General features: G+C 37.4%; 1 protein-coding gene and 1 pseudogene across 3 annotated transcripts in view; one reads left to right on the top strand and one right to left on the bottom strand.

The window, feature by feature from the left end:
* The window catches only part of C16H16orf87 (chromosome 16 C16orf87 homolog), a 29,455-nt gene extending 21,122 nt beyond the window's left edge, over positions 1 to 8,333 (top strand). Inside the window, exons 3-4 of one of the 3 annotated variants that reach the window (XM_016929787.4) lie at positions 578 to 760; positions 7,306 to 8,333. In XM_016929787.4, the coding sequence (XP_016785276.1) occupies positions 578 to 760; positions 7,306 to 7,424 (302 nt within the window). In that variant the 3' untranslated portion in view covers positions 7,425 to 8,333. Of the gene's footprint in view, positions 1 to 577; positions 761 to 5,939; positions 6,051 to 7,305 lie in introns of all 3 variants that reach the window. The other 2 variants (XM_054668358.2, XM_024349823.3) reach the window with 2 other exon arrangements.
* A 10,416-nt stretch (positions 8,334 to 18,749) lies between these two features.
* On the bottom strand, positions 18,750 to 23,931 carry LOC100610594 (nuclear factor erythroid 2-related factor 3-like; annotated as a pseudogene).
* Positions 23,932 to 24,177: the final 246 nt, after the last annotated feature.

Raw genomic sequence — 24,177 nt, 5'->3', positions numbered from 1 at the left:
TTCCATTTATGGAACAACATGCTCTTATATCAGAAATTACCTTATCTGTGGCTAAAGTGAAAATTACTCACTTGCCCAGGGTTTTTATATTTGTTATGGATGCTTTCTGTTTGATTTTTATTGTAACCTTAATACGTTATCTCTAAGATCAGTTTTGCTTTTGCATATTTCACATATTTTAATCTTTAATTCAGGTAGAGGGCAAAAGGGCATGCAATTTTTTTCCTTTCTTAATATTTCACTATTTTTAGCTTGGAAACAGGAAGAAAAAGGCAGAAAGGTTGCTATGGAATTGTGTGAACTTGTAGAGGCTGAAATTTAAGCTGCCAAATGAAGAAACTTGTTTTCTCTTCCAAGATTCCTCCTACTTCATGTGTTATTGTGATCTGAATTCTATTGAATTTCTTTTTTTCTTATGAGGGTGTGGGGGAGACATATATGTTATGGTTGTAGTTCTGTGAAATATGCCAGGAAGCATACTCTAGTGCTATTTAGAAAGAAAAAGGAAGACAATGAGAACTTGGGCAAACAGTTCTTGCTAAGCCCTAAAATATATCACTTTTATTCATCCATACAGAAAACAAGCATGAGGCCAAGAGGAGGCGAACAGAGAGAGTTAGGAGAGAGAAGATAAATTCTACAGTAAATAAAGATTTAGAAAACAGAAAGAGGTCTCGAAGTAACAGCCATTCAGATCATATCAGACGAGGAAGAGGAAGACCTAAAAGTGCATCTGCCAAAAAACATGAGGAAGAAAGAGGTATGAACAAATCAAGCAGTTTTTTTTTCAAGTATTAAATTGATCTGGGATCTTAATTAGGTAGTAGTGAAGAAAGTGGAGGCATTGAGCTCCTGGACTTAAAATCACAACTCATATTTTAGTTTGAAAGCATTTCCTCTGTGGTAGATGCTTATTATTTTTTTAATCACAGGAATTTAATTCTTATTGGAAACCTAAAGGCTTAGTCAGGTAAAATTTACCTTGCTATAAACTGATGATAATAGAGTTCAAAGATAATTTGTATATGACATCCTGAAGAAGCCTGTTAAAATGATTGTACTTTTTTTTTTTTTTTTGAGACAGCGTGTTGTTCTGTCACCCAGGCTGGAGTGCAGTGGCGCGGTCATGGCTCACTGCAGCCTTAACCTCCAGGGCTCCGGTGATTCTCCCCTGAGCCTCCTGAGTAGCTGGGACTACAGGTGTGCACCATCATGCCTAGCTAATTTTTTGTAGAGGGGGGTTTCACCATGTTGCCCAGGCTAGTCTTGAACTTCTGGGCTCAAGCAATCTGCCCTCCTTGGCCTCCCAAAGTGTTGGGACCTCTTTTTTTTTTTTTTTTTTTTTTTTGTCTTTTAAAGACATGTCTGAGTTCTGTTAAGACTACTTCAAACTATTTTACTGTGAGTTTTAAAATTTTACTATTGAAAGTGTTGTTGGTGGAGTTTTTAATTGCTCATTGGGAGATTTGTGTGCTTCCTACTCTGAGGCAGCTTTTGCATAGATGAATTCTTCTTGGTCCAGAGTATATTTCTTTTTCTCCTTACAGGTCTTCTTTCTTCTGACGAATATCTACCAATAACTTGTTTTTAGACATTAAAACTTCAGTTTCTGTTTTTCTTTGATTTATGCATCTTTTTAAAAACTTACAGAAAATTTCAACATATGCAAGAGTAGAGAAAATAGTATAATGAACCTCTCTATGTCCACAAATACCTTTTTAAAATTGAGACTTTCAAGCTGGTAGTTAATTTAAAAAAGGGATAGTTGCTCTTTATTGTTCTTTAAAAACCTCTGTCAAAATGATTTCATCTTCACTGAAATGCATTTTTAATTTCTTACACTATTTGTGAGTTATGCTTTGCTTTTCAGACGTTCTGTCTTAGATACTCAAGTGCTTTTTGTATAAATGTAAATTTCACTTATTTTAGACAATAAGACCATTCTACCAGTTTGCTATTTCTCTCTGCTTTATGTGCTTTTATTTGAATAAAGTTACTATTGCTAGAAAACAGCTTCACCAGTATAGCCATTCCTAGCTTTTATCAAAGTTAAAGGTGTCTTAGTATTGTATGGCTAAAGGAGTAAGGTTTATATCGGTTTTGACTGTATTCTAGGAAGGCTGTACTAAGGTACTCCATATTCCTTGGGTAATTTTACTGCTTTTCTCTTTCTATTATGCTCTTCCAGAGGGTTTGAGTTATTTGTTAAATTTGTATGTTTCTTTAACAATAGGGTGCAGAAAACCTATGCCGAGGACTCCTATTTTAGAAGGGAAACTAGGTAAAGAAAAGTCAGCAGAGAAAAAGGAAAAGAGAGAAATACTGCCTGGCTCAGAAAACAACATTCTTTTCAGTTGAAGTAGAGGGAATGCAGCTGAAAGAAGAGAGTGCTTCTGGTGGTGGGTGAGAGAAGATGAGAAAGCAGATAATGACCATCTTTAGCTGGGGAAATGAAGTCTATATACTTGTGGTAGAACTGTATATATGCAGGATTTCAGCTTTTATTTCATGATTACGTGAAAAAAGAAGCATTTGTTTAGCTGTAAATATTTTTTAGGCATTTTCTGTTTATTACAGAAAAATTTTAAGAAAGCTATTTCTAGAGTAAGATATGCTTTTAATTTTTTGTTTTTGATACAAATTGTAGGAAATTACTTAAATTAATTTTTGTAGCACAAACTGGAATCTTATGTAGACCATGAAGTCATTACACTTTTTCTGTAAAGAGCCAGATAGTAAATGTTTTAGGCTTTGTGGGCCATACTATCTCTGTCACAACTACTCAGCTCTGCCATTGTAGCTGGAAAGCAGCCATAAATCATGCATAAATGAATGGGCATGCCTGTGTTCCAGTAATACTTTATAAAGCAGGTGGTGGGCCACATTTGGTACTTGTACTATAGTTTGCCAATCTCTTTCTTTCTTTTTCTTTCCTTGCTTTTTTTTTTTTTTCCTTCTGAGATAGCGTCTCACTCTGTTACCCAGGCTGGAGTGCAGTGGAGTGATCATGGCTTACTTCAGCCTCAAACTCCTGGGCTCAAGCGATCCTCCTGCCTCAGCCTTCCTAGTAGCTGGGACTAGAGGTGCATGCCACCACACCAGGCTGCTTTTTTTACTTTTAGTATAAATGAGGTCTCACTATGTTGCTCAGGCTGGTCTCAAACTCCTGGGCTCAAGGGATCCTTTCAGCTTGGCCTTCCAAAGTGCTGGGATTGCAGGCATGCATGAGCCACTGCACTCGGCCTAGTTTGCCAATCTTTGTTGTAAACCATTGTACTCTTAAATATAATGTGGACAAGAACTATTAGGTTGGTGCAGAAGTAATTGCGGTTTTACTTTTATACCAATCTAACATGAACTTTTGAAATGTCTGTGTTTTAGGATAGATTTCTTGGATATGCTTCTTAGTGCTAAATAGCTATTTAGTTGGTTTTTATTGATTCCTCGCTCTTAGAGCATTTGAAAATTTTGAAGCAAGCTTTAACTTTATTTTAACCATGAATTAAGGAAAACCTGACAATGTGTCTAAAAAACCTAACTTAAAAATGGACTTTTCTATCTAGTCAGATGAGAGATCCAAAGGGGGAAAAAATGACTTTTCTATTTTGAAACAGAATAAGAAGGAAGAATGGAAAAGGAAAGCTTGTTAGACATCATCATAATAATATATCTTTATAAAGTCATAAAAACAAATCATTAACAATTTTTGGTTAGTCTAATGTAAGTCTTCGTTTTATATATAAGGGTATTCTGGATATTATAATATAGAAGTGACATTTTGACTGATTAAAATATGTTAGGCAGTTCTGAACATCATATTAATGAACTTAAGAATGAATGGGTCAGGGGTGGTGGCTCACGCCTGTAATCCCAGCACTGTGGGAGGCCGAGGCTGGTGGATCACGAGGTCAAGAGATCAAGACCATCCTGGCCAACATGGTGAAACCCCGTCTCTACTAAAAATACAAAAAAAAATTAGCCGGGCGTGGTGATGAGCGCCTCTAGTCCCAGCTACTTGGGAGGCTGAGGCAGGAGAATCAGTTGAGCCCAGGAGGCGGTGGTTGCAGTGAGCTGAGATCGCGTCACTGCGCTCCAGCCTGGAGACAGAGCGAGACTCCGTCTCAAAAAAAAAAAAAAGAATGAATGTAGACTTCAAGCTGAAGATTGTGGATTGAAGAAACACATCTAGCTCTAAACTCCTTTGGGGAAATCTAAGAAAGAAACTGATTTTTATTACACAGTTACCTAAAAGTCAGGAATTTGTGTATCAGTTATGTCTGGAAATAGAAGTGAAATTGAGGCTAAAAATGAGAGGATTGTTTGCAAGTCTTTTTATGAGTAGCCCACCAGGACTGTTTACCCTCTTATCCCCCAAGTTTATCCTTTGAAAAAGGTAAATAATACAGTCTTTGGTCTCAGGAACACCAGGTGTCTGTTGACGGCCAGGATACCATGTTAAGATCAGGAAGCCTAGGTGAAAATTGGACATAGTAAATGCTGAGTTCTTGAGTTTGGCTTATTAGCGTCCAGGTAAAAAAAGTAAAAAAGTTTGAACATATCTTCTCTAGAGAATCCGAAGGACCCAAGAGAAAAGGCCCCAAATAAAGATACTCTCATTAGAGATTCACAGAGAAGTGGCCTAATTGGATCATCCTAATCTGATGACTACAGTCAAGCTCCACGTATGTGTATGTTTCTAATCAGCTTCTTTGGTCACTCTCCTAAATATGAGCATATTGCCAAGAATTACCCAGATATCTGGAAGAAAGTATCTATTATAGTATGAAAGGCTAAGACCAAATCAACAGGAGAGAAAAAATAACTTGGAAAAAAGCAAGATTTTGCAGGGAAAAGAAAAACTATAAACTACTATTAATATCTTTAGCAAAAGAAGCAATTGTAATTGTAAAATGAACAAGATGATATTTAAAAGGAAATTGCAGAGGTCAAAAAGCCAGTTGGAAAATGAACTTTAAAATATTCCAAAAAACCCCAAAACATAGATGATACACAGAAATGAACAACTTTAATAAAAGGCTTAAAGATAAAATTGAAGAAAGGTTCCAGAAAGTATAACAATTGAAAAGAGATGGAAAAAACAGAATGGAAACCTTAAGAAATTTAGAGGACCAGTATGAGGTCTGACATCTGTAAATAATTAAAGTTTCAGATAAGGAACATGGAAGATGGAGGAGAAGGAAGTCATTAACGACTTTAACAATGACAATTATTTATTCAAGAAAATTTTTCCAACCTGAAGGACATTGAGTTTCTTTGTTAAAAGGGCCTACAAATTCCCAGTCTAATGGATGGTTAAAAAGAGAAATTATACCAGAGTTTGTCATCATATCTCATATCTTTGGTTAAATAAAATTTTTCAGGTTTTCAGAAAAAAGAAAAGCAAAATGATATTGGAACTAATACAATGAAATATTGCCCAGCAAAGAACAAACTACTGATATATGACTAGCATCAATGAATTTCAAAAACATGTTGAGCAAAATAAGCTAGGCACAAAAGAGTACATACTATATATGATGCCATTTATATGAAGTTTAGGAACAGACAGAATGATTCTGTGGTAATAGAAATCAGAACAGTGGTTGCTTGTAGGTGTAGAGAGGGATTGGCTGGAAAGAAGCATGAGGAATTTCTGGAGGAAATTTGTTATATGTTGATTGTGACATGGGTTACATGTTTGTATATGTTTGTCAGAACTCCAGTTGAACACATAAAAGATCTGTGTATTTCACTGTATGTAAATTTATCATTGATTTTAAAAATAACTATAAAAAAGGTATTGGTTTTCTCAACAATGGCACCAGTAGTCAGAAGACAGTTTACTGCCTTCACAGTTCTAAGCGGAAACCTACAAGTCTATACTCAATCAAACTATGAATTAATGTGAAGGTAGACTAAAGATATTTTCTGACATTCAGGGTCTCAAAAAATTTGCTACCAATACTGCCTTTCTCAGGAAGCCCCTACAAGTTACCTGCTACCAAAATGAAGAAATAAACCAAGAAAGGACCTTTGGATTCAAGACAAAGGTGGGTCCACCCAACTCTAGAGATGAGAGTCTCCAGCATGATGCTGATGAAAGAGCACAAGATGATAATTTTGCAGTAGGCCTAGAGAGCAACCATTTCATACTGGAGCAGGTTGGAAGACTTGGAGCGATTTCTTCAAGAAGATAAAAATGATAAAATACCTGATACATGTAAACATCCTGAAAAACAATTTATACAACTAGGAAAGACTTTGGGTTGAGTTAGAAAGGAAAACTAAGCAAGTAAAAAGAGAATCACTTCAGGGAAAACAATGTAAAGGAAAAGTGAAAAATCACTTACCATAGGCATAATAATGTAATCACTGAAAACTGATGTTACTAAAGTTGTGATTTAATTATAGTGAGAAGATGAGGGATGGGCAGAGTGTTTATTGGGGCAAGAGATGCAAAACAGTGTAACCCTTATTTTCCATGGTGGAAAGTGAATCAGTAATGCCTAAAACCCTGAAGTAGCATCTTGTACAAATGTTACTTAGAGATTTGTTTTTGTAAAAGCAAAAAGGAACGACTGAAAAAAAAAAGTAGTCACAAAAAAAGTAGTTGCATTTGGAGAGTGGGAAATGTGCATGGGGCAAAGGACTTCTGTTTTTTTTAAACAAGTTTTATAAAAATGATTTGATTGTAAATTATATGCATTTAACTTTGATTAGACTGTCAAAACAAAATAAACAAAAATAGAATCAGGGGATCCTGAAAAAGTAACTTGGAAGAATATACACCAAGATGTTAATTGTGATTTTTGCTGACTCATGAGATTATGAGTGATTTTTATTTTCTTTTTCAAATTTTCTGTGAACTTGGATTACATTTGTAATCGAGAGGGGAAAAATAAAAATAAATGTCATTTCCTGTATAAGAAGATGAAGATGAATATGTTAATGTATTCATAAAGTCACCATTGATGTTCAGAAGGGGACCATCTCTCAGAGTGAATTTCGTCTAGCAGAGAAAATTCATTTTGATTGAGACAGTGAGGAGATAGAAATGTATGAGATTCTTAGAGAAATGATGTAGCTGTTAGAGTGCCTGTGTATAGAAATAAATATTGTCTTCATTTCAGTAACTCCTTTGTATAATTTTAAAAACTTTTTAGTTCAGTAGCATAGTAACATTTAATGTATATTGTAGTATTATATATAATACTGTCATTTAAAGAAATACTTGAAAGCTTTAAAAAATTTAAATTTACTGCATCTACTGCCTTTATATTAAACTTTCCCTTTTTCTTTTAACAGAGAAACAGGAAAAGGAAATTGACATCTATGCTAACCTGTCTGATGAAAAGGCTTTCGTGTTTTCAGTCGCCTTGGCAGAAATAAATAGAAAAATTATCAATCAAAGACTTATTCTCTGATACTTGTTTGCAAAATCTGCTGAAACTTCTGTCAGGATAACATCAGCAAATTCTTAAACAGTTATGGACTCTCAGGAGCATTCTGACTGCATCAATAAGGGCCATCGATTGTTTCTTTCTCGCCTGTCGTTTAGCCTGTGCCACACTTTGGGAGCAAAGCTGTGTAGGCTTGGACTGTTCTGGGATTTCCTTGTTTACCAAGGAGTATTGTCAGTGTTTTGTGTTTGGGATATAAGTAAGTGTATTTGCCAACAACAACAAAAAACCAACAAAAATGCTGGATGGATGTTAAAGGATAAAAAGTGATGGGGTATGGGGTAGGTATGAAAACTAGGGTAATAAGATGCTTGATTGTTTTCAGGTTTGCCACCAGAGATGCAATATTTTAAATACTGTCAGAAAGAGTGATTTTTAAAAATATATATTTCAGATTTTCAGTGCTAACAGATTGCATATATACAGTTCATTTACTTTTATTAAATTGGCAATCGATATTTTATTGAATGGGGAATTAAGAATATAAACTGTAAATTTTGTCTTAAATTGATTTTTTTTCTTAGCCTTTATTTTTATTACTTAAGGTATGAGTTATATTTTAGGAGATACTTTCTAGACAGTTTGAAGTTTGGGTGCTATATGAAGAAAAACATTTAATGATATACTCAGATATAAACACCTTGTTTTCTTGAATGTAATTTATTTATTAGTTAAAAAAAAAAAAAACTTCTGCTCTCAAGATGGTGCCTGTTAACCTAAACATGAAATATATTTATTACATGCAAAATATTTCTTAGCCACTTTTAAGCAGTAATGTTTTATCTGAATGGATATTTGTTTCTATATCCTGATAATTATTTAAATTGTTACTTTCAATCTGGAAGAAAAAATAAACCTTAATATTGAAACTAAGTAGATTAAATAGTGTGATAAAAGTTTTTTGTTCTGGTGAAGTTTGTGAAATATATTTAAATTCTTAATTTTTCTAGTGTTAAGTCATAATCATTTATAGTTGATTTATATTAAATGCTTTTGCATTTTGGCATATCAGTTTAATGATTAACATATTCAAACTTGGTAATCACTCCCCTTATTTTCAGTCGCTCTTCCCCCAATCTGTTTAGAAATCCTTTTAAAGCCATCTTACAGAAGACAGTCATCAGTTAGATTTAGCCCCCTTTTAAGAGAATCTCCCTTTCAATTTTAGCCGTAACATTAACAACTTCAGACTTCATCCTGCATCTCCCATCACCTCCTCAAAGAAAAAAGGTCAACATTTTTTCCTACTTTATTTAAATGGTAACCAGCAGAGGGAGCTTAAGAGGTACTCTAGATAGGATAAAGAATTTTCCTAAGGATTCCTTTTCCTTTAATCCCTGTATCTATCTGCAGGTACTACTGCAACTATTTTGTATGCATTTTATTTATTTATTTAGGAGACAGAGTCTTGCTCGGTCGCCCAGGCTGGAGTGCAGTGGCACTATCTCAGCTCACTGCAACCTCTGCCTCCTGGGTTCAAGTGATTCTCATGCCTCAGCCTCCCGAGTAGCTGTGACTAGAGGCGTGTGCCACCACGCCTGGCTGGTTTTTTTTTTTTTTTGTATTTTTTAGTACAGATGGGGTCTCAGCATGTTGGCCAGGCTGGTCTCAAATTCCTGGCCTTAGGTGATCTGCCCGCCTTGGCCTCCCAAAGTGCTGGGATTACAGGCATGAGCCACTGCACCCAGCCTTGTGTGCGTTTTAGAGTCTTAACTAGTAGTTTCCCCAATAATGTAACGTGATTTTATCTTTGAAACATACTGTAAGGAAACTTTTGATTTTAAGCAAAAAAGCTTAAAAATGATTAATATCTAAAAATGCTTGTATACATATATATGTCCTCAGAAAAAGCAAGAACAGCTTGTGGAATAAGCACGTCTTTAAGGAATTATCGATGTCAGAGTCTATCCATTTAAAGCTGAAGACCATTACAGGAAAGTCATGTTAAAATATTCATTGGATATGGTAAAGGAGGTACTGGTGGCTGGGCTGGAGCTTGCCGTATAGAAAAGTAATTAGTTCAGATCTCATAATGTTAAATTATTGGCTTATTTAAAAATTTCCGTGGCAGAGAGGCAAATTAGGTTTCCTCTGTGACATAACCTATTTAACCAATTTTTCAAAAAATTGTACTCTATGAGCTTTCTTGTTATAAAGCTAAAAAATTTAATTTGTCTAGGCATGTTTTAATGGTCCCAGAAAATATTACTTTGTCACTGGTGTCAGAGAAACCTCTGTCATCAGCAGATGTCCTAAGAGTATAATTATAGTTCTTAATCCAAAATTTGTTCTGCTCTGATATCTATAAATGATATGATTATTCAAAATACCTTGAAATGATTCCACAATTAGATTAGGTCTGTTGAAGATAACTTATTCTTAAATATGAGTAAGATTAAATAAAAGTAGTTTGAGAGTTGTTACTCCCTGCCTCAACTCCATGGTATTCCAAAATGTTTTTGTGGGCACTTTAATACTTGTAGTTTGATTTTGTTTGTTAGTTTTAGAAATGAACATTTCTTAGATTTTCATGGGTATTTTTTGGCTGTATTTAAATGTAAATGATACAAAAGTAAGGGAAATTCTGCAAATTATTTCTTGTGTAGTAATCAGTGGAAGTGATCAAACAGCTTGAAGCAGTTTATGATGAGAAAATTTAAAATTGCAAATGACCTGAAAATTTAGCCAGTCCATTCTTATTTCTTTAAATTTCAGAAATACTTAAGAAAAAAAAAAAAAGGTCAGTATGACCTCTGAGTTGCTTCCTAAAAGTAATCAGATAGTGTTCTCCCTCAGATAAGATTTCAAATTGAAAAGTATTTGACTTCTTTAACTCTAGTAATTGCACTTGATTCTCTAATTCTGATCATTAAAATGACTTGGCAATATTTAATTTTGGCTTGCCTTTCAATCTGCATGTTTGTCTTAAATTTAGAAAAATTAAGCTCTTTACTTACTTTTATATAAAGTATTAATTGGCCGGGCATGGTGGCTTACACCTGTAATCCCAACACTTTGGGAGGCCAAGGCAGGAGAGTTGTTTGAAGCCAGGAGTTTGAGACCAGCCTGGGCAACATGATGAGACCGCGTCTCTACAAAAAGTAAAATTAGCTGAGTGTAGTGCTTCCAGCTACTAGGCAGCTGAGGCTAAAGGATCACTTGAGCCCAGGAGTTCGAGGCTGCAGTGAGTGATGATCTTGCCACTGCACTCCAGCCTGGGAGGCAGAGCAAGAAACACCCTGTCTGAAAAAAGTATTGAATTTGTTTGATTCCACTTTCAAAATATGCTCTAGATACAGGTAGTCATTCTGCCAAATTGTGTTCTTCTCTAAAACATTTTGTCCGTCATTCTTTGAAACTCATTCTTAATTATTTCCACTTTACCTTCTAGTTTGGTTTGATGCCTTATATTCTTGCTAGTTAAAAGCATTTTTTCCCTAGTATTTTCTGTCTTTCTAGCCTTTAAGGCATATTGTTGTTAACAAATCTCGTATTTAAGTTAATTAAAGTTTTTTCTGTGCAGCTGGGTTTTTTCTTTTACTACATGACAAGCTTCATTTTTACATTTGGAAGTACATGTATATATGTTTATATATTTTTATTCTCAGGATCTATTTTCTAGGGAACTATTTTTTTAAATTATTCTTTTGTGCTGCCTTAACCCATTTATTATAGTTTGAATATTAGTAGTACTTACTGCTCAAAGATTACAACTATACTAATAAGTATCCTAACATACAAAGCAGACTCTCCAGGATTAAAAGTATGAGACATATAACAGAGTCTGGAATAGAATAATTCTTTTTACCCCAGTCAAGTATTTGCCTTTTACATTATTAAGGAATCTGTTTTGTTCTTTTATTGATAATTCCTTTATTTTTTTCTTTGCCTTATTGCACTGGTTGGGACTTTTTGCCTTGATCCAGTTGTAGGGGGGAAACATTCAGTCATTAAGCATTAAATAACTTTGTTGTTGTTGTGGGCTTGAAAAAATACCCTTTAGTAGATTGAGGGTAGACTCTTTTATTTCTGCTTGTTGGAAGTTTTTTGTCAGGAACAGATGTTGAATTTTGTCAGATGCTTTTTCTGCATAATTGATAGGACCTTTTTTCTCCCCTTTAGAATGTTCATATGGTGAAACATACTGATAGCTTTTCTTTTCTTTTTTTTTTGACACGGAGTCTCACTCTGTCACCCAGGCTGGAGTGCAATGGTGCGATCTTGGCTCACTGCACCCTCTGCCTCTTGGGTTCAAGCTTCCCTCACCAGCCTCCCAAGTACCTGGGTATACAGGTGTGCATCACCATGCCCGGCTAATTTTTGAATTTTTAGTAGAGATAGGTTTTTACCATGTTGGCCAGGCTGGTCTTCAACTCCTGACTCAGCCTCCCAAAGTGTTGGGATTACAGTCTCGCTCTGTTGCCCAGGCTGGAGGGCAGTGGTGCGATCTTGGCTCAATGCAACCTTGCAACCTCTGCCTCCCGAGTTCAAGCGATTCTCTTGCCTTAGCCTCCTGAGTAGCTGGAATTACAGGCGCACGCCACTACGCCCAGCTTCTTTTTGTATTTTTAGTAGAGATGGAGTTTCACCATGTTGGCCAAGCTGGTCTCGAACTCCTGAGCTCCGGTGATCCACCCGCCTTTACAGGCATGAGCCACCGCGCCCGGCTGCATTTCTCTTTTGTAAGAACCTGCTCTGGTTTATTGATATTTTGCTGTTTTTCTGTTTTAAGTTTCATTAATTTCTGATCTTTAGTATTTTCTCCTTTCTTTGCTTTGGGCTTATTTGCTCCCTTTTCTAGCTTATTGTGGCGGAAGCTCAGATCATTGATTTTAAAATTTACTTATTTATTTATTTATTTATTTAATTCAACACTGATCAGAAGGCTTTTTGTGCTTTTCTAACAAAAGCATTTAATGCTATAAATTTCCCATTTGCTTTATCTCACAAATTTTATTGTGTTGTAATTTTGTGTTCAATTTAGAATATTCTGCTTTTTCTTGGTATTACTATAATTTTCAAATATTTAGAGTTTTTTTCAGTTATCTTTCTGTTACTGATTGTAATTTATTGTTTTTTAAAATTATAGTTCTTTGAATAGTTTTGCAGTATTTGCTCTAGGGATTACTATAAACATACTTCACTTTTTACAGTTCACTTACAAGTCAGTATTTTACCAGTTCAAGTGGAATGTAGAAAAATCTTACCACTGTTTACATTCCTTTACCCTCTCCCCTTTATGTTATAATTTTCTTATAAATCATAAGACTTGGCTGGGCACAGTGGCTCACCTGTAATCCCAGGACTGGGAGGCCGAGGCGAGCAGATTGCTTAAGTCCAGGGGTTCGAGACCAGCCTGGACAATGTGGTGAAACCCCAACTCTACAAAAAATACACAAAATTAGCTAGGCGTGTTAGCATGTTCCTGTAGTCCCAGCTACTCAGGAGGCTGAAGTGGGAGGATTACTTGAGCCCAGGAGGCAGAGGTTGCAGTGAGCCAAGATCACTCCACTCCACTCCAGCCTGGGTGACAGAGCTAGACACTGTGTCTCAAAAAATAAAAATAAAAAATAAGACTCATCAGATAATGTATTTTTTCCTTACAACTATCATAGATATTTTTAAGAACCCAAGAGGAAAACAGTCTATCACATTTACCACAATATTTATCATTTGTATTAATCTTCCTTAATTCTTGATGTTCCAAGTTTACATCGGTATCAGTCCTTTTCATATGGAAAATTTCTTTTAGTGCAGGTCTGTTGACATTTAATTCTCTTATTTTTTCTTCATCTGAGAATGTCTTTATTTTGCCTTAATTCATGAAAGATATTTTTGCTGGATATAAAATACTGTGTTGACAGTTCTTTCAGCCTCCATGGTTTCTGATGAGAAATGTGCAGCCATTAAAGAAATATTTCCCCTGTATGAAACATGTTATTTTTCTCTGAGTATTTTCAGGAATCTTTGTCTTTGGTTTTTATTGGTTTGATTATGATGTGCCCGGGTGTTTGAATTTATTCTCTTTGGGATTTGTTGAGCTTAAATGTGTAAGTTTATGCCTTTCATCAGATTATGTAAAGTTTTAAACCATTCAGATATTTTCTGCTCTACTTTCTCCTCCCTCTTAGGCTCCAGTGATGCAAGTGTTAGACTCTTTGGTATTATCTCACAGATCTCAGAACCTCTGTTCATTTATTTTATTTTAATAAATTATTTCAGTTAACAAAATCATATATTGTATGCAGCATGATGTTTCAATATGTATGTTCACATTGTAGGATGTCTAAAGTAAAGATAATGAACATATGCATTATCATGTATACTTACCATTTTTTTTGTGGCTGGAACAATTCTCTTGGCAATTTTCAAGTATACAATATGTTATTAACTATAGTCGTTATGCTGTATAATTGATCTCTTGAACTTTTGCCTCCTAACTGAAAGTTTGTTTCATTTGACCAGCATCTCCCTAGCTCCCCTCCCTCACCACTGGTAACCACCATTCTACTGTCTGTTTCTATGAGTTTGACTTTTTTAGATTCCACATGTAAGTGAGGTTATACAATACTTGTTTTTTTGTGCCTGGCTTATTTCACTTAATATTCACCAGGTTCATCCATATTGTCATAAATGGCAGGATTTCCTTTTTAATGGCTGAAGAGTATTCTACTGTGTGTATGTACTACATTTTCTTTTTTTTTTTTTTTTTGAGATGGAGTCTCGCTCTGTTGCCCAGGCTAGAATGCAGTGGTATGATCTCGGCTCACTGCAAGGTTTGCCTCCCGGGTTCACACCATTCTCCTGCCTCAGCCTCCCGAGTAGCTGGGACTACAGGCGTCCGCCACCATGCCCGGCTAATTTTTTTGTATTTTTTAATTGAGACGGGGTTTCACCGTGTTAGCCAGTATGGTCTTGATCTCCTGACTTTGTGATCCGCCCACCTCGGCCTTCCAAAGTGCTGGGATTACAGGCGTGAGCCACTGCGCCCGGCCTATGCTACATTTTCTTTATCCATTCATCTGTTGAACACTTACATTGATTTTATATCTTGACTATTGTGAATAATGCTACAATGAAAATGGGAGTGCAGATATCTCTTCAACGTACAACGTACTGACATCATTTCCTTGGATATATACCCAAAAATGGGATTGCTGGATCATAAGGTAGTTCTATTTTTAGTTTTTTGATGAACCTCCATACCATTTTCCATAATGACTGTACCAGTTTACATTTCCACCAACAGTGTACAGGATTTTCTGTTTCTCCACATCCTGACCAACACTTGTTATTTTTTGTCTTTTTAATAATAGCCATTCTGACAGGTGTGAGCTGATATTATGGTTTTGATTTACATTTCCCTGATGATTAGTGATGCTGAGCACTTTTTCATATATGTGTACACCATTTGTATGTCTTCTTTTTAAGAAATGTCTATTCACATCCCTTGCCCATTTTTAAATTGGGTTATTTTCTTGCTATTGAGTTGTTTGAATTACTTATGTATTTTGGATATTAACCCCTTAGATGTATGTTTTGCAAATATTTCCTCCCATTCAACAGATTATCTCTTCACTCTTGATTGTTTCCTTTGCTGTGTAGAAGCTTTTTAGTTTGATGTAGTCTCACTTGTTTGTTTCTGCTTTTGTTGCCTGTGCTTTTGGTGTAATATTCAAAAATCATAGCCAAGGCCAATATCAAGGAGTTTTTCTAGCTTGTTACCTGTTTTATTCTAGTAATTTTATGATTTCTGGTCTTAGGTTTAGGTTTTTTAATCCATTTTGAGTTGATTTTTTGTATATGGTGTAAGGTAAGGGTCCAGTCTAGTTCTTTTGCATATGGATAGCCTGTTTTCCCAACACCATTTGTTGATGATACTATCCTTTTTCCATTGTGTCTTCTTGGTGGCCTTGTTGAAAATTAGTTGAACATATATGATTGGGTTTGTTTCTGGACTTGCTGTTCTTTTCCATTGGTGTATGTGTCTGTTTTTATGCTAGTACCATACTGTTTTGATTAGCTTTGTAATATAGTTTGAAATCATGAATTGTGATGCCTCCAACTTTGTTTTCCTTTCTCAAGATTGTTTTTGCTATTTGGGGTCTTTTGTGTTTTTTTAAGAGTTTTTTTTTTTCTGTGAAGAATGTCATTGGAATTTTGATAGGGGTTGTGTTGAATCTGTATCATTTTGGATAGTATGGGTAGTTTAAATAGTATTCTTCAAATCTATGAACATGGGATATCTTTCCTTTTTTTGTGTCTTTGGTTTCTTTCATCAATGTTTGATAGTTTTCAGGGTACAGATCTTTATTAGTTAAAATTATTTCTGGGCTGGGCGCGGTGGCTCACGCCTATAATCCCAGCACTATGGGAGTTCGAGGCAGGTGGATCACGAGGTCAGGAATTCAAGACCAGCCTGGCCAAGATGGTGAAACCCCATCTCTACTAAAAATACAAAAATTATCCGGGTATGGTGGCGGGTGCCTGTAATCCTAGCTACTCGGGAGGCTGAGGCAGAGAATTGCTTGAACCTGGCAGGTGGAGGTTGCAGTGAGCCGAGATCGCGCCACTGCACTCCAGCCTGGGCAACAGAGCGAAACTCCATCTCAAAAAAAAAAAAGTCTAAATATTTTATTCTTTTGATGGTATTGTAAATGTGATTTTTTTCTTGATTTTTTTTTTTGGATAGATTGTTATTGGTGTAAAGAAATGCAACTGATATTTGTATGTTGATTTTGTATCTTACAACTTATTAATTCATTTATTCTAATAATTTTTCTGTGAAGTTGTTAGGTTATTTATATTGAGGATCATGTCATCTACAAATGGATAATTGTACTTCTTTCTTTCTGATATGATGCCTTTTATTTATTTTTCTTGCCTGATTGCTCTTGCTAGTATCTTTAGTGCTATGTTCAGTGGAAGTATTGAGTGGGCATCCTTGCCTTACACAGATCTTAAAGGAAAAGCTTTCCGTTTTTTCCCTATTAATAATATTAGCTGAGAATGTAGGCTATTCATAAATTGCCTTTATTACATTGAGGAGTTTGTCTTCTATATTTATTTTGTTGAGAGTTCTTTTATCATAAAAGGATGTTATGTCATTGCGATGTCTGACTTTAGTATTAGGGTGATGCTGCCCTCAGAAAATGAGTTCAGAACTTGTACTTTTTGGCAGAGTTTAAGAAGGATTGGTATAAATTCTTTTTTTTTTTTTTTTTTTTGAGGCAGAGTTTTGCTCTTGTTGCCCAGGCTGGAATGCAATGGTGTGATCTTGGCTCATGCACCCTCCGCCTCTTGGGTTCAAGTGATTCTCCTGCCTTGGCCTCCTGAGTAGCTGTAATTACAGGCGTCTGCCACCAAGCCTGGCTAATTTCTGTATTTTTAGAAGAGATGGAGTTTCACCATGTTGGGCAGGCTGGTCTTAAACTGCTGACCTCAGGTGATCTGCCTGCCTCAGCCTCCCAAAGTGCTAGGATTACAGGCATGAGTCACTGCACCTGGTCAGTATTAATTCTTTGAATATTTGGTAGAATTCAACCATGAAGCCATCTGGTCCTGGGCTTTTCTTTGATGAAAAGTATTTTATTACAACTTTAATATTTTTATTTGTGATTGGTATGTTCAGGTTTTCTAGTCTTGATTCAATCTTTGTAGGTTCTATGTTTCTAGAAATACCCATTTTCTCTAGGTTATCCAATTTGTTGGCATATAATTGTTAATAATAGTCCCTTATGGTCCTTTTTATTTCTGTGACATCAGTTGTAATGTCTCCGCTTTCATTTCTGGTTTTGAGTCTTTTTTTCTTTTTCTTTTTTTTTTTTTTTTTGAGACGGAGTCTTGCTCTGTCGCTCAGGCTGGAGTGCAGTGGCGCGATCTCGGCTCACTGCAAGCTCCGCCTCCCAGGCTCACGCCATTCTCCTGCCTCAGCCTCCGGAGTAGCTGGGACTACAGGCGCCCACCACCACGCCCGGAGAATTTTTTTTTGTATTTTTAGTGGAGACAGCGTTTCACCATGTTAGCCAGGATGGTCTCGATCTCCTGACCTCGTGATCCACCCGCCTTGGCCTCCCAAAGTGCTGGGATTACAGGCGTGAGCCACTGCGCCCGGCCGTCTTCTTTTTTTTCTTAGTGTAGCTAAAGGTTTCTCAACTTTTATATTTTTTGAAAAACCAACTTGATTTTGTTGATTTTCTGCAGTTTTTCTATTCTCTCTTTGATTTATTTCTGTCCTGATCTTTATTATTTCCTTCCTTCTGTTAACTTTGGGTTTAGTTTGTTCTTTTTCCAGTACCTTGAGGGGTAAACTTAGGTTATTTGGGATCTTTCTTCTTTTATAATGTAGGCATTTATCACTATAAAATTCCCTTTTAGTAGTGCTTTTGCTACATCCCGTAAGTTTTGATATGTAGTATTTTTGTCTTCATTTCTGTGTATGTATGTATGTATGTATATGTATGTATATATACACACAGGGTCTTGTTATTTTACCCAGGCGGAGCTCAAACTAACAATCCTCCCATCTCAGCCTTCCAAGCGGCTGAGACTACAGGTGTGTACCACCATTCCCAGCTTGAGATATTTTTAAATTTTCTTTTTTAAAAATTCGCATATAAAATTTATTTCCATATAGAAAAATTTATAAGCTAAATATAAAGATTAAACTAAAATAGTGTTTGAAAAGCCCACTACTTCAATGCTAACAAACTAAATGAAAATAAGGCTATTTTGCATTTTAAATCATAAAAAACTGAAATATATCTTAAAATAATTAGATCCCCAGTGTTTGCTCTTTTTTTAATTTTATTTTCTTTCCTGCTACAGCTTCTTTCTTACCTGAGTGTTTGCTCTTCTTCCATCACAGCTATATTGAAGAGCATACTGGTTTGGGTTGACTGGCCTACCTTGGTCATCTCTTATTAATCTAAAAACATCACAAATGTCATGCAGTTTCTGTTTCATTATGTTAATAGCTTTATTACATTGGGCTCACTCTCAAGAGTTTCCTTCTTTGCTTGCAATTTACATACATCATCCTCTAGATTCAAAATTATGTCTAATTTGCATTTGTAACAGTTCTGAGCAGCAACTTTACTTTTCCCTCTTCATCTGATATCACAGATGAGCAAGACTTGTAGGTCTGTCAGATAGTACCTATTTAATGTGCTACTGAAAAAATCAACAGGTGGGCTGGGCACAGTGGCTCATGCCTATAATCCCAGCACTTTGGGAGGCCGAGCTGAGCAGATCACCTGAGGTGAGGAGTTCGAGACCAGCCTGGCCAACATGGTGAAAACCCGTCTCTACTAAAAATACAAAAATTAGCCAGGGGTGGTGGCGGGTGCCTGGACTCTCAGCTACTTGGGAGGCTGAGGCAGAAGAATTGCTTGAACCCAGGAGGTAAAGGTTGCAGTGAGATGACATCACACCACTGCACTCCAGCCTGGGCAAGAGAGCAAGACTCGGTCTCAAAAAAACAAAAAACAGGCATGTGGACAATTTCATCTACAGAAAAAGGGATATGCAAAGCTTTAGCATGCCATTCATCACAGCTCAAGTTTCTATCAGTCACTGAGGTACCTACTCCTTATTTTCTGTGACTTTCCAGGCCTGAAAAAGATTCCGAAGTAGATTCTGGTGCATTTGGCTGTAAGTGATAAGTGTGGTTATAAAATATGTCTTGAAATGCAAGATCCCCATGGAAACCATAATCACTACTATGATCCATGTGATAAAACATACTGGGTTCTGGGTAGCAGCCTCCTACAGCACCTTCTAAGTCATGATGGGAACGAGACTATACTAAAACCCTATAGCAGCTTCACAGAGTGAGAAGAATTAGACCTGGTGATAGAGGTGCTATTGTGACGAGTCTAAAGAAAGGCCAGAATCAGAATCTGGTTCTTCAGAAAGCCGAGAAACATCCAAAGTCATTGTCTGTGGCTAATGACATTAAGTTTATCAAATACATTTACGGGAAGGTCATATAGTAGGTCTTGGCTTTTTAGATTCGTCATCTGATTGTCAACATGTGGAAGAGATCCTCTCAAATTAGTTCTAGGAAGGGTTTGCCCAGGATTGGTGGTATGAGAATGTAACTGTAGAAATGGTTCTTGTGCCTGTGAAGTGCTTCCTACTGGATCTCCTCGAAATGTATTGTTGGGACACAGCAACATGGCCTCATGAATATTGACATCGTGACTTACAGCCTGGGTAAACTCTCCATTATAATATGCTGAAGAAATTCATGCCATCATTGATACTGCCTGGAAGAGGAGGAATATCTCCCGATGAGATCCCTCCAGTGAATTTTCAGGCTATGATGAAAACAACAATCTTCCAGAGAGAAAGAAGTATCTGTCCCATTCAGATGTCTCATTTCTAGGTTCAGTGGTCTTTTCTGCCTCCCAGTCAGTTTTATCTGCTGTTTGTTTTCATCTTCATTGTTCTGCTTTGTAATGAGTTCTTCTGGGTTGACACATTTTCCTCGTGCTGGGAACTGGGAGCCCCAGCTTCATGCTCTTTTCTTAGTGCCTCATTTTCCTCGTTCTTCCCCGCCGGCCCAGGGGCTACTCCGAGCTGCTTGGGGATCCCCGCCGCCCCCACTGCGCAGCCTGGCTGGCGCCGACTCCTCTGGCCAACGTGGCGGTGGCGCCGAGCAGCCCGTGAGCCACGTCTGCATCCCCAGCTGCCACGCTGTGCACCAGCCACGAATCCACTTGGCTGCGGGGGATGCAGGGGACCCCCGAGCGCGCGCACCTCCCGGAGCGGCTGGCCCTTGGTGTGCACCTGGCCCGCTCACCCTCCCGAGGCGGGGAAGGGGCTGAGCGCGGAGGCGGAGAGTAGCGGGGTGGGCGGAGCTGGCGGGGTGGGCGGAGCTGGCGGGGTGGGCGGAGCTGGCGGGGTGGGCGGAGCTGGCGGGGTGGGCGGAGCTGGCGGGGTGGGCGGAGCTGGGTGGGCGGTGGCAGGCAGAGGGTGAGGTCCATTTTCTTATTTCCTTTTTAGTCCAGTGGCTGTTTAGGAGTATGTTATTTAGTTTTCACTATTTGTGAATGTTCCTTTTTTGTGTGTGTGCTGTTACGGATTTCTAATTTCACTCCATGTAGTTGGAAAACATACTTGATATGATTTTGACCTTAAATTTGTTAAGACTTCTGTTGTGGCCTAATGTGATCAATATATCTGGGAGAATGTTTTGTGTGTGCTTAAGAATGTGTAGGCCAGGCTTGGTGGCTCACACCTGTAGTCCCAGCACTGTGAGGCGGAAGGGACAGGATCGCTTGAGGCCAGTTCAAGATTACACTGAGCTCTGATCACACCACTGCAGTCTAGCCTGGGTGGCAGATTGAAATCCTGTATCTTAAAAAAGAAGAATAAGAATAAGAATGAGGAGGAAGAGAAGGAGGAGGGGGAGGGGAAGGAGGAGGGGGAGGAGGGGGAGGAGGGGGAGGGGGAGGGGGGGGAGGAGGGGGAGGGGGAGGAGGAGGGGAGGGGGAGGGGGAGGAAGAAAAGCAGAATGTGTATTCTGTTGAGTGAAAAGTTCTATTTATGTCTGTTAAGTCCATTTGTTATAGTGTTCAAGTTCACTCCTTACCGATATTCTGTCTGGACGTTCTGTCTGTTACTGAAAGTGGAGTGTTGAAGTCTCCTACTACTATTGCTGTCAATTTGTACTTTTAGATCTGTCAATATTTGCTTTGTTAGGTGCTTTTAAGTTTGGTGTATATATATTTCTAATTGTTATATCTTGTTGACCCATTTTTTGTTAAATGACCTTCTTTGTGTCTAGTGACAGTTTTTGACTTAAAGTCTGCCTTGTTGGATATGAGTTATAGCCACTTCTGCCTTTTTTGGGTTAACATTTGCATGCAATATCTTTTTTCTTCCCTTCACTTTCAGCCTTTGTGTGTCCTTGAGTCTAGATGAGGTTCTCGTAGACAACATATAAATTTTAAATCTGTTCAGGTACTCTACATCTTTCTTTTGTGTTTATTCCATTTACATTTTTTTGTTTTAAAAAATATTTTTATTTGACAAATTATAATTGTATACATGAATGGGGCACAATGTAATGGTTTGATGTATTATATAATGTAGAATAATTAAGCTAATTAACATACCTATCACCTCATTTTTTTGTTGTAAGACCTTTAAAATTTATTCTTAGCTATTTTGAAATACATAATGCATTATCATTGACTATAGTTACCCTACTGTGTGTTAGATCTTATATATTTTTCATCCTAATGGAAACTTTGTACTCTTAGATCATTTATTTGACACTCTGATTCCTTGTTCTCTCCTTCTTCTAACCCCCAGCCTCTGGTAACCACCTTTCTACTCTAGTACTATGAGTTTGACATTTTTTAGATTCCACATATAAGTAAGATCATGTGGCATTTGTCTTTCTGTGCCTGCCTTATTTTACTTAGCATGATGTCCTCCAGGTTCACCCACAGTATCACAAATGAGAGGATTTTCTTCTTTTTAAAGGCTGAATAATATTCTATTGTTGTATATACCATATTTTCTTTATCCATTCATCTGTTGATGAATATTTAGGTTGAATTCATATCTAGCTATTGCAAATAATGTTGCAATAAACATGGGAGTGCAGATACCTCTTCAGCATGATTTTAATGCATTTATTCCATTCAAATTTAAAGTAATTTTTGATAAGGAAGGATTTATTCTTGCCATTTTGTTGTTTTATTTGTCTTGTGGTTATTTTATTTCCTTTTTTTTTTCTTGCTGTCATTTTGTTTCTTTTTTTTTTTTTTTTTTGCATTGCTAGGTTTTGATTCCCTTTTTCTTTGTGGTTATCATGGGGCTTACACAGAATATAGTTCTCACAGTCTACTTTAAGCTGATAACTTCCCTTGCATGCAAGAATGCTTTTCTCTCTTCTCTTCCCACATTATGCTATTGATGTCACAATTGTCTACTATTTATATTATGTATCCATTAACATATTTTAGTATTAGTTGTTTTTAATACTTTAACCTTTTTTTTTTTTTTTTTTCTGGGATAGAGTTTTACTTGTTGCCCAGGCTGGAGTGCAATGTCGCAATTTTGGCTTACTGCAACCTCCGCCTCCCGGTTCAGGAGATTCTCCTGCCTCAGCCTCCCAAGTAGCTGGGACTAGAAGTGCCCGCCACCATGCGTGGCTAATTTTTTTTGTAATTTTAGTAAAGACGGGGTTTTGCTGTGTTGACTTAAGGTGATCCGCCCGCCTCAGCTTCCCAAAGTGCTGGGATTACAGGTGTGAGCCACCGAGCCTGGCCTAATACTTCAAACTTTTTTTTTTTTTTTTTTTTTTTTTTTTTTTGCTTTTTAAGAGACAGGGTCTTGCTCTGTCACCCAGGCTAGTGGCCTGATCTTGGCTCACTGCAACCTCCACCTCCTACATTCAAGTGATTCTCCTGCCTCAGCTTCCCAAGTAGCTGGGGGATTACAGGTGTGCACTACCACACTCAGCTAATTTTTGTATTCTTTTTAGTAGAGATGGGGTTTTGCCATGTCGGCCAGGCTGGTCTCGAACTCCTGACCTCAAGTGATCCACTCACCTCAGCCTCCCAAAGTGCTGGGATTATAGGTGTGAGCCACCGTGCCTGGCCTAAACTTTCATAGTAAGATTGCAGTCTATTTACTCACCACGGTTGGAATAATAAAAGATTTTTTGCCTGTATATTTACATCTACCAATGAGTTTTATGCTTTGTTTTGCTTTCCTGTTGTTGTTCAGCATTCTTTCAGCTTGAAGGACTCCCCATATCATTTCTTATTTCTTGTCAGACAGGTCTAGTGGTGATAAACTCCCTCAGTTTTTGTTTGTCTGAGTAAGTCTTTATAGCCCCTCTTTTTTTTTTTTTTTGGAGTCTCACTCTTGCTGGAGTGTAATGGTGTGATCTCGGGTCACTGCAACCTCTGCCTCCCGAGTTCAAGTGATTCTCCTGCCTCAGCCTCCCAAGTAGCTGGGATTACAGGCACCTGCCACCACGCTCAGCTAATTTTTGTATTTTTAATAGAGATGGGGTTTCACCATGTTGGCTAGGCTGGTCTCGAACTCCTGACCTCAGGTGACCCGCCTGCCTCAGCCTCCCAAAGTGCTGGGATTACAGGCATGAGCCACCCCACCTGGCCCAGCCCCTTGTTTTTTAAGGATAGTTTTGATGGGCATAATATTTTTGGTTGGCAGTTTTCTTCCTTGAGTACTTTGAATGTACTGTTCCACTCCCTTCTGTCCTGCAAGGTTTCTGCTGAAAACGGTTAGTCTAATGTGGATTTCCTTGTATGTACCAAGCTGCCTTTCTCTTGCTGCTTCAAAATTCTTTGTCTTTACCTTTTGTTAGTTTGATTATAATATGTCTCTGTGTAGATCTCTTTGGATTCTTCTTCTTTGGCATCCTTTGGGCTTCCTGGATCCAGATTTCTCTTTTCTTCCCCAGTCTTGGGAAGTTTTCAGCCATCTCTTTCTCTCTCTCTCCTCCTAGTACTCCAGTAATGTATAAATTGTTCTCCTGAATGCTTTCCAATAAGTCTTTTAAGTTATCTTTACTCTTTTATTCTATTTTTACTTCTCAGATTGCGTGATTGTGATTGACCTCTTTTCTAGTTCACTGATCCTGTCTTCTTGATCTAGTCTGCTGTTGAATGCTATTGAATTTTTCAGTTCAGTTATTCTTCAGCTCTGCGATTTCTGCTTGATAATTTTA

Source organism: Pan troglodytes, chromosome 18 (assembly GCF_028858775.2).
Source record: "Pan troglodytes isolate AG18354 chromosome 18, NHGRI_mPanTro3-v2.0_pri, whole genome shotgun sequence".
NCBI classification, from domain to species: Eukaryota; Metazoa; Chordata; class Mammalia; order Primates; family Hominidae; genus Pan; species Pan troglodytes.
Note: the sequence above shows the minus strand (reverse complement) of the source record. Positions and strands in the feature narration are given on the sequence as shown.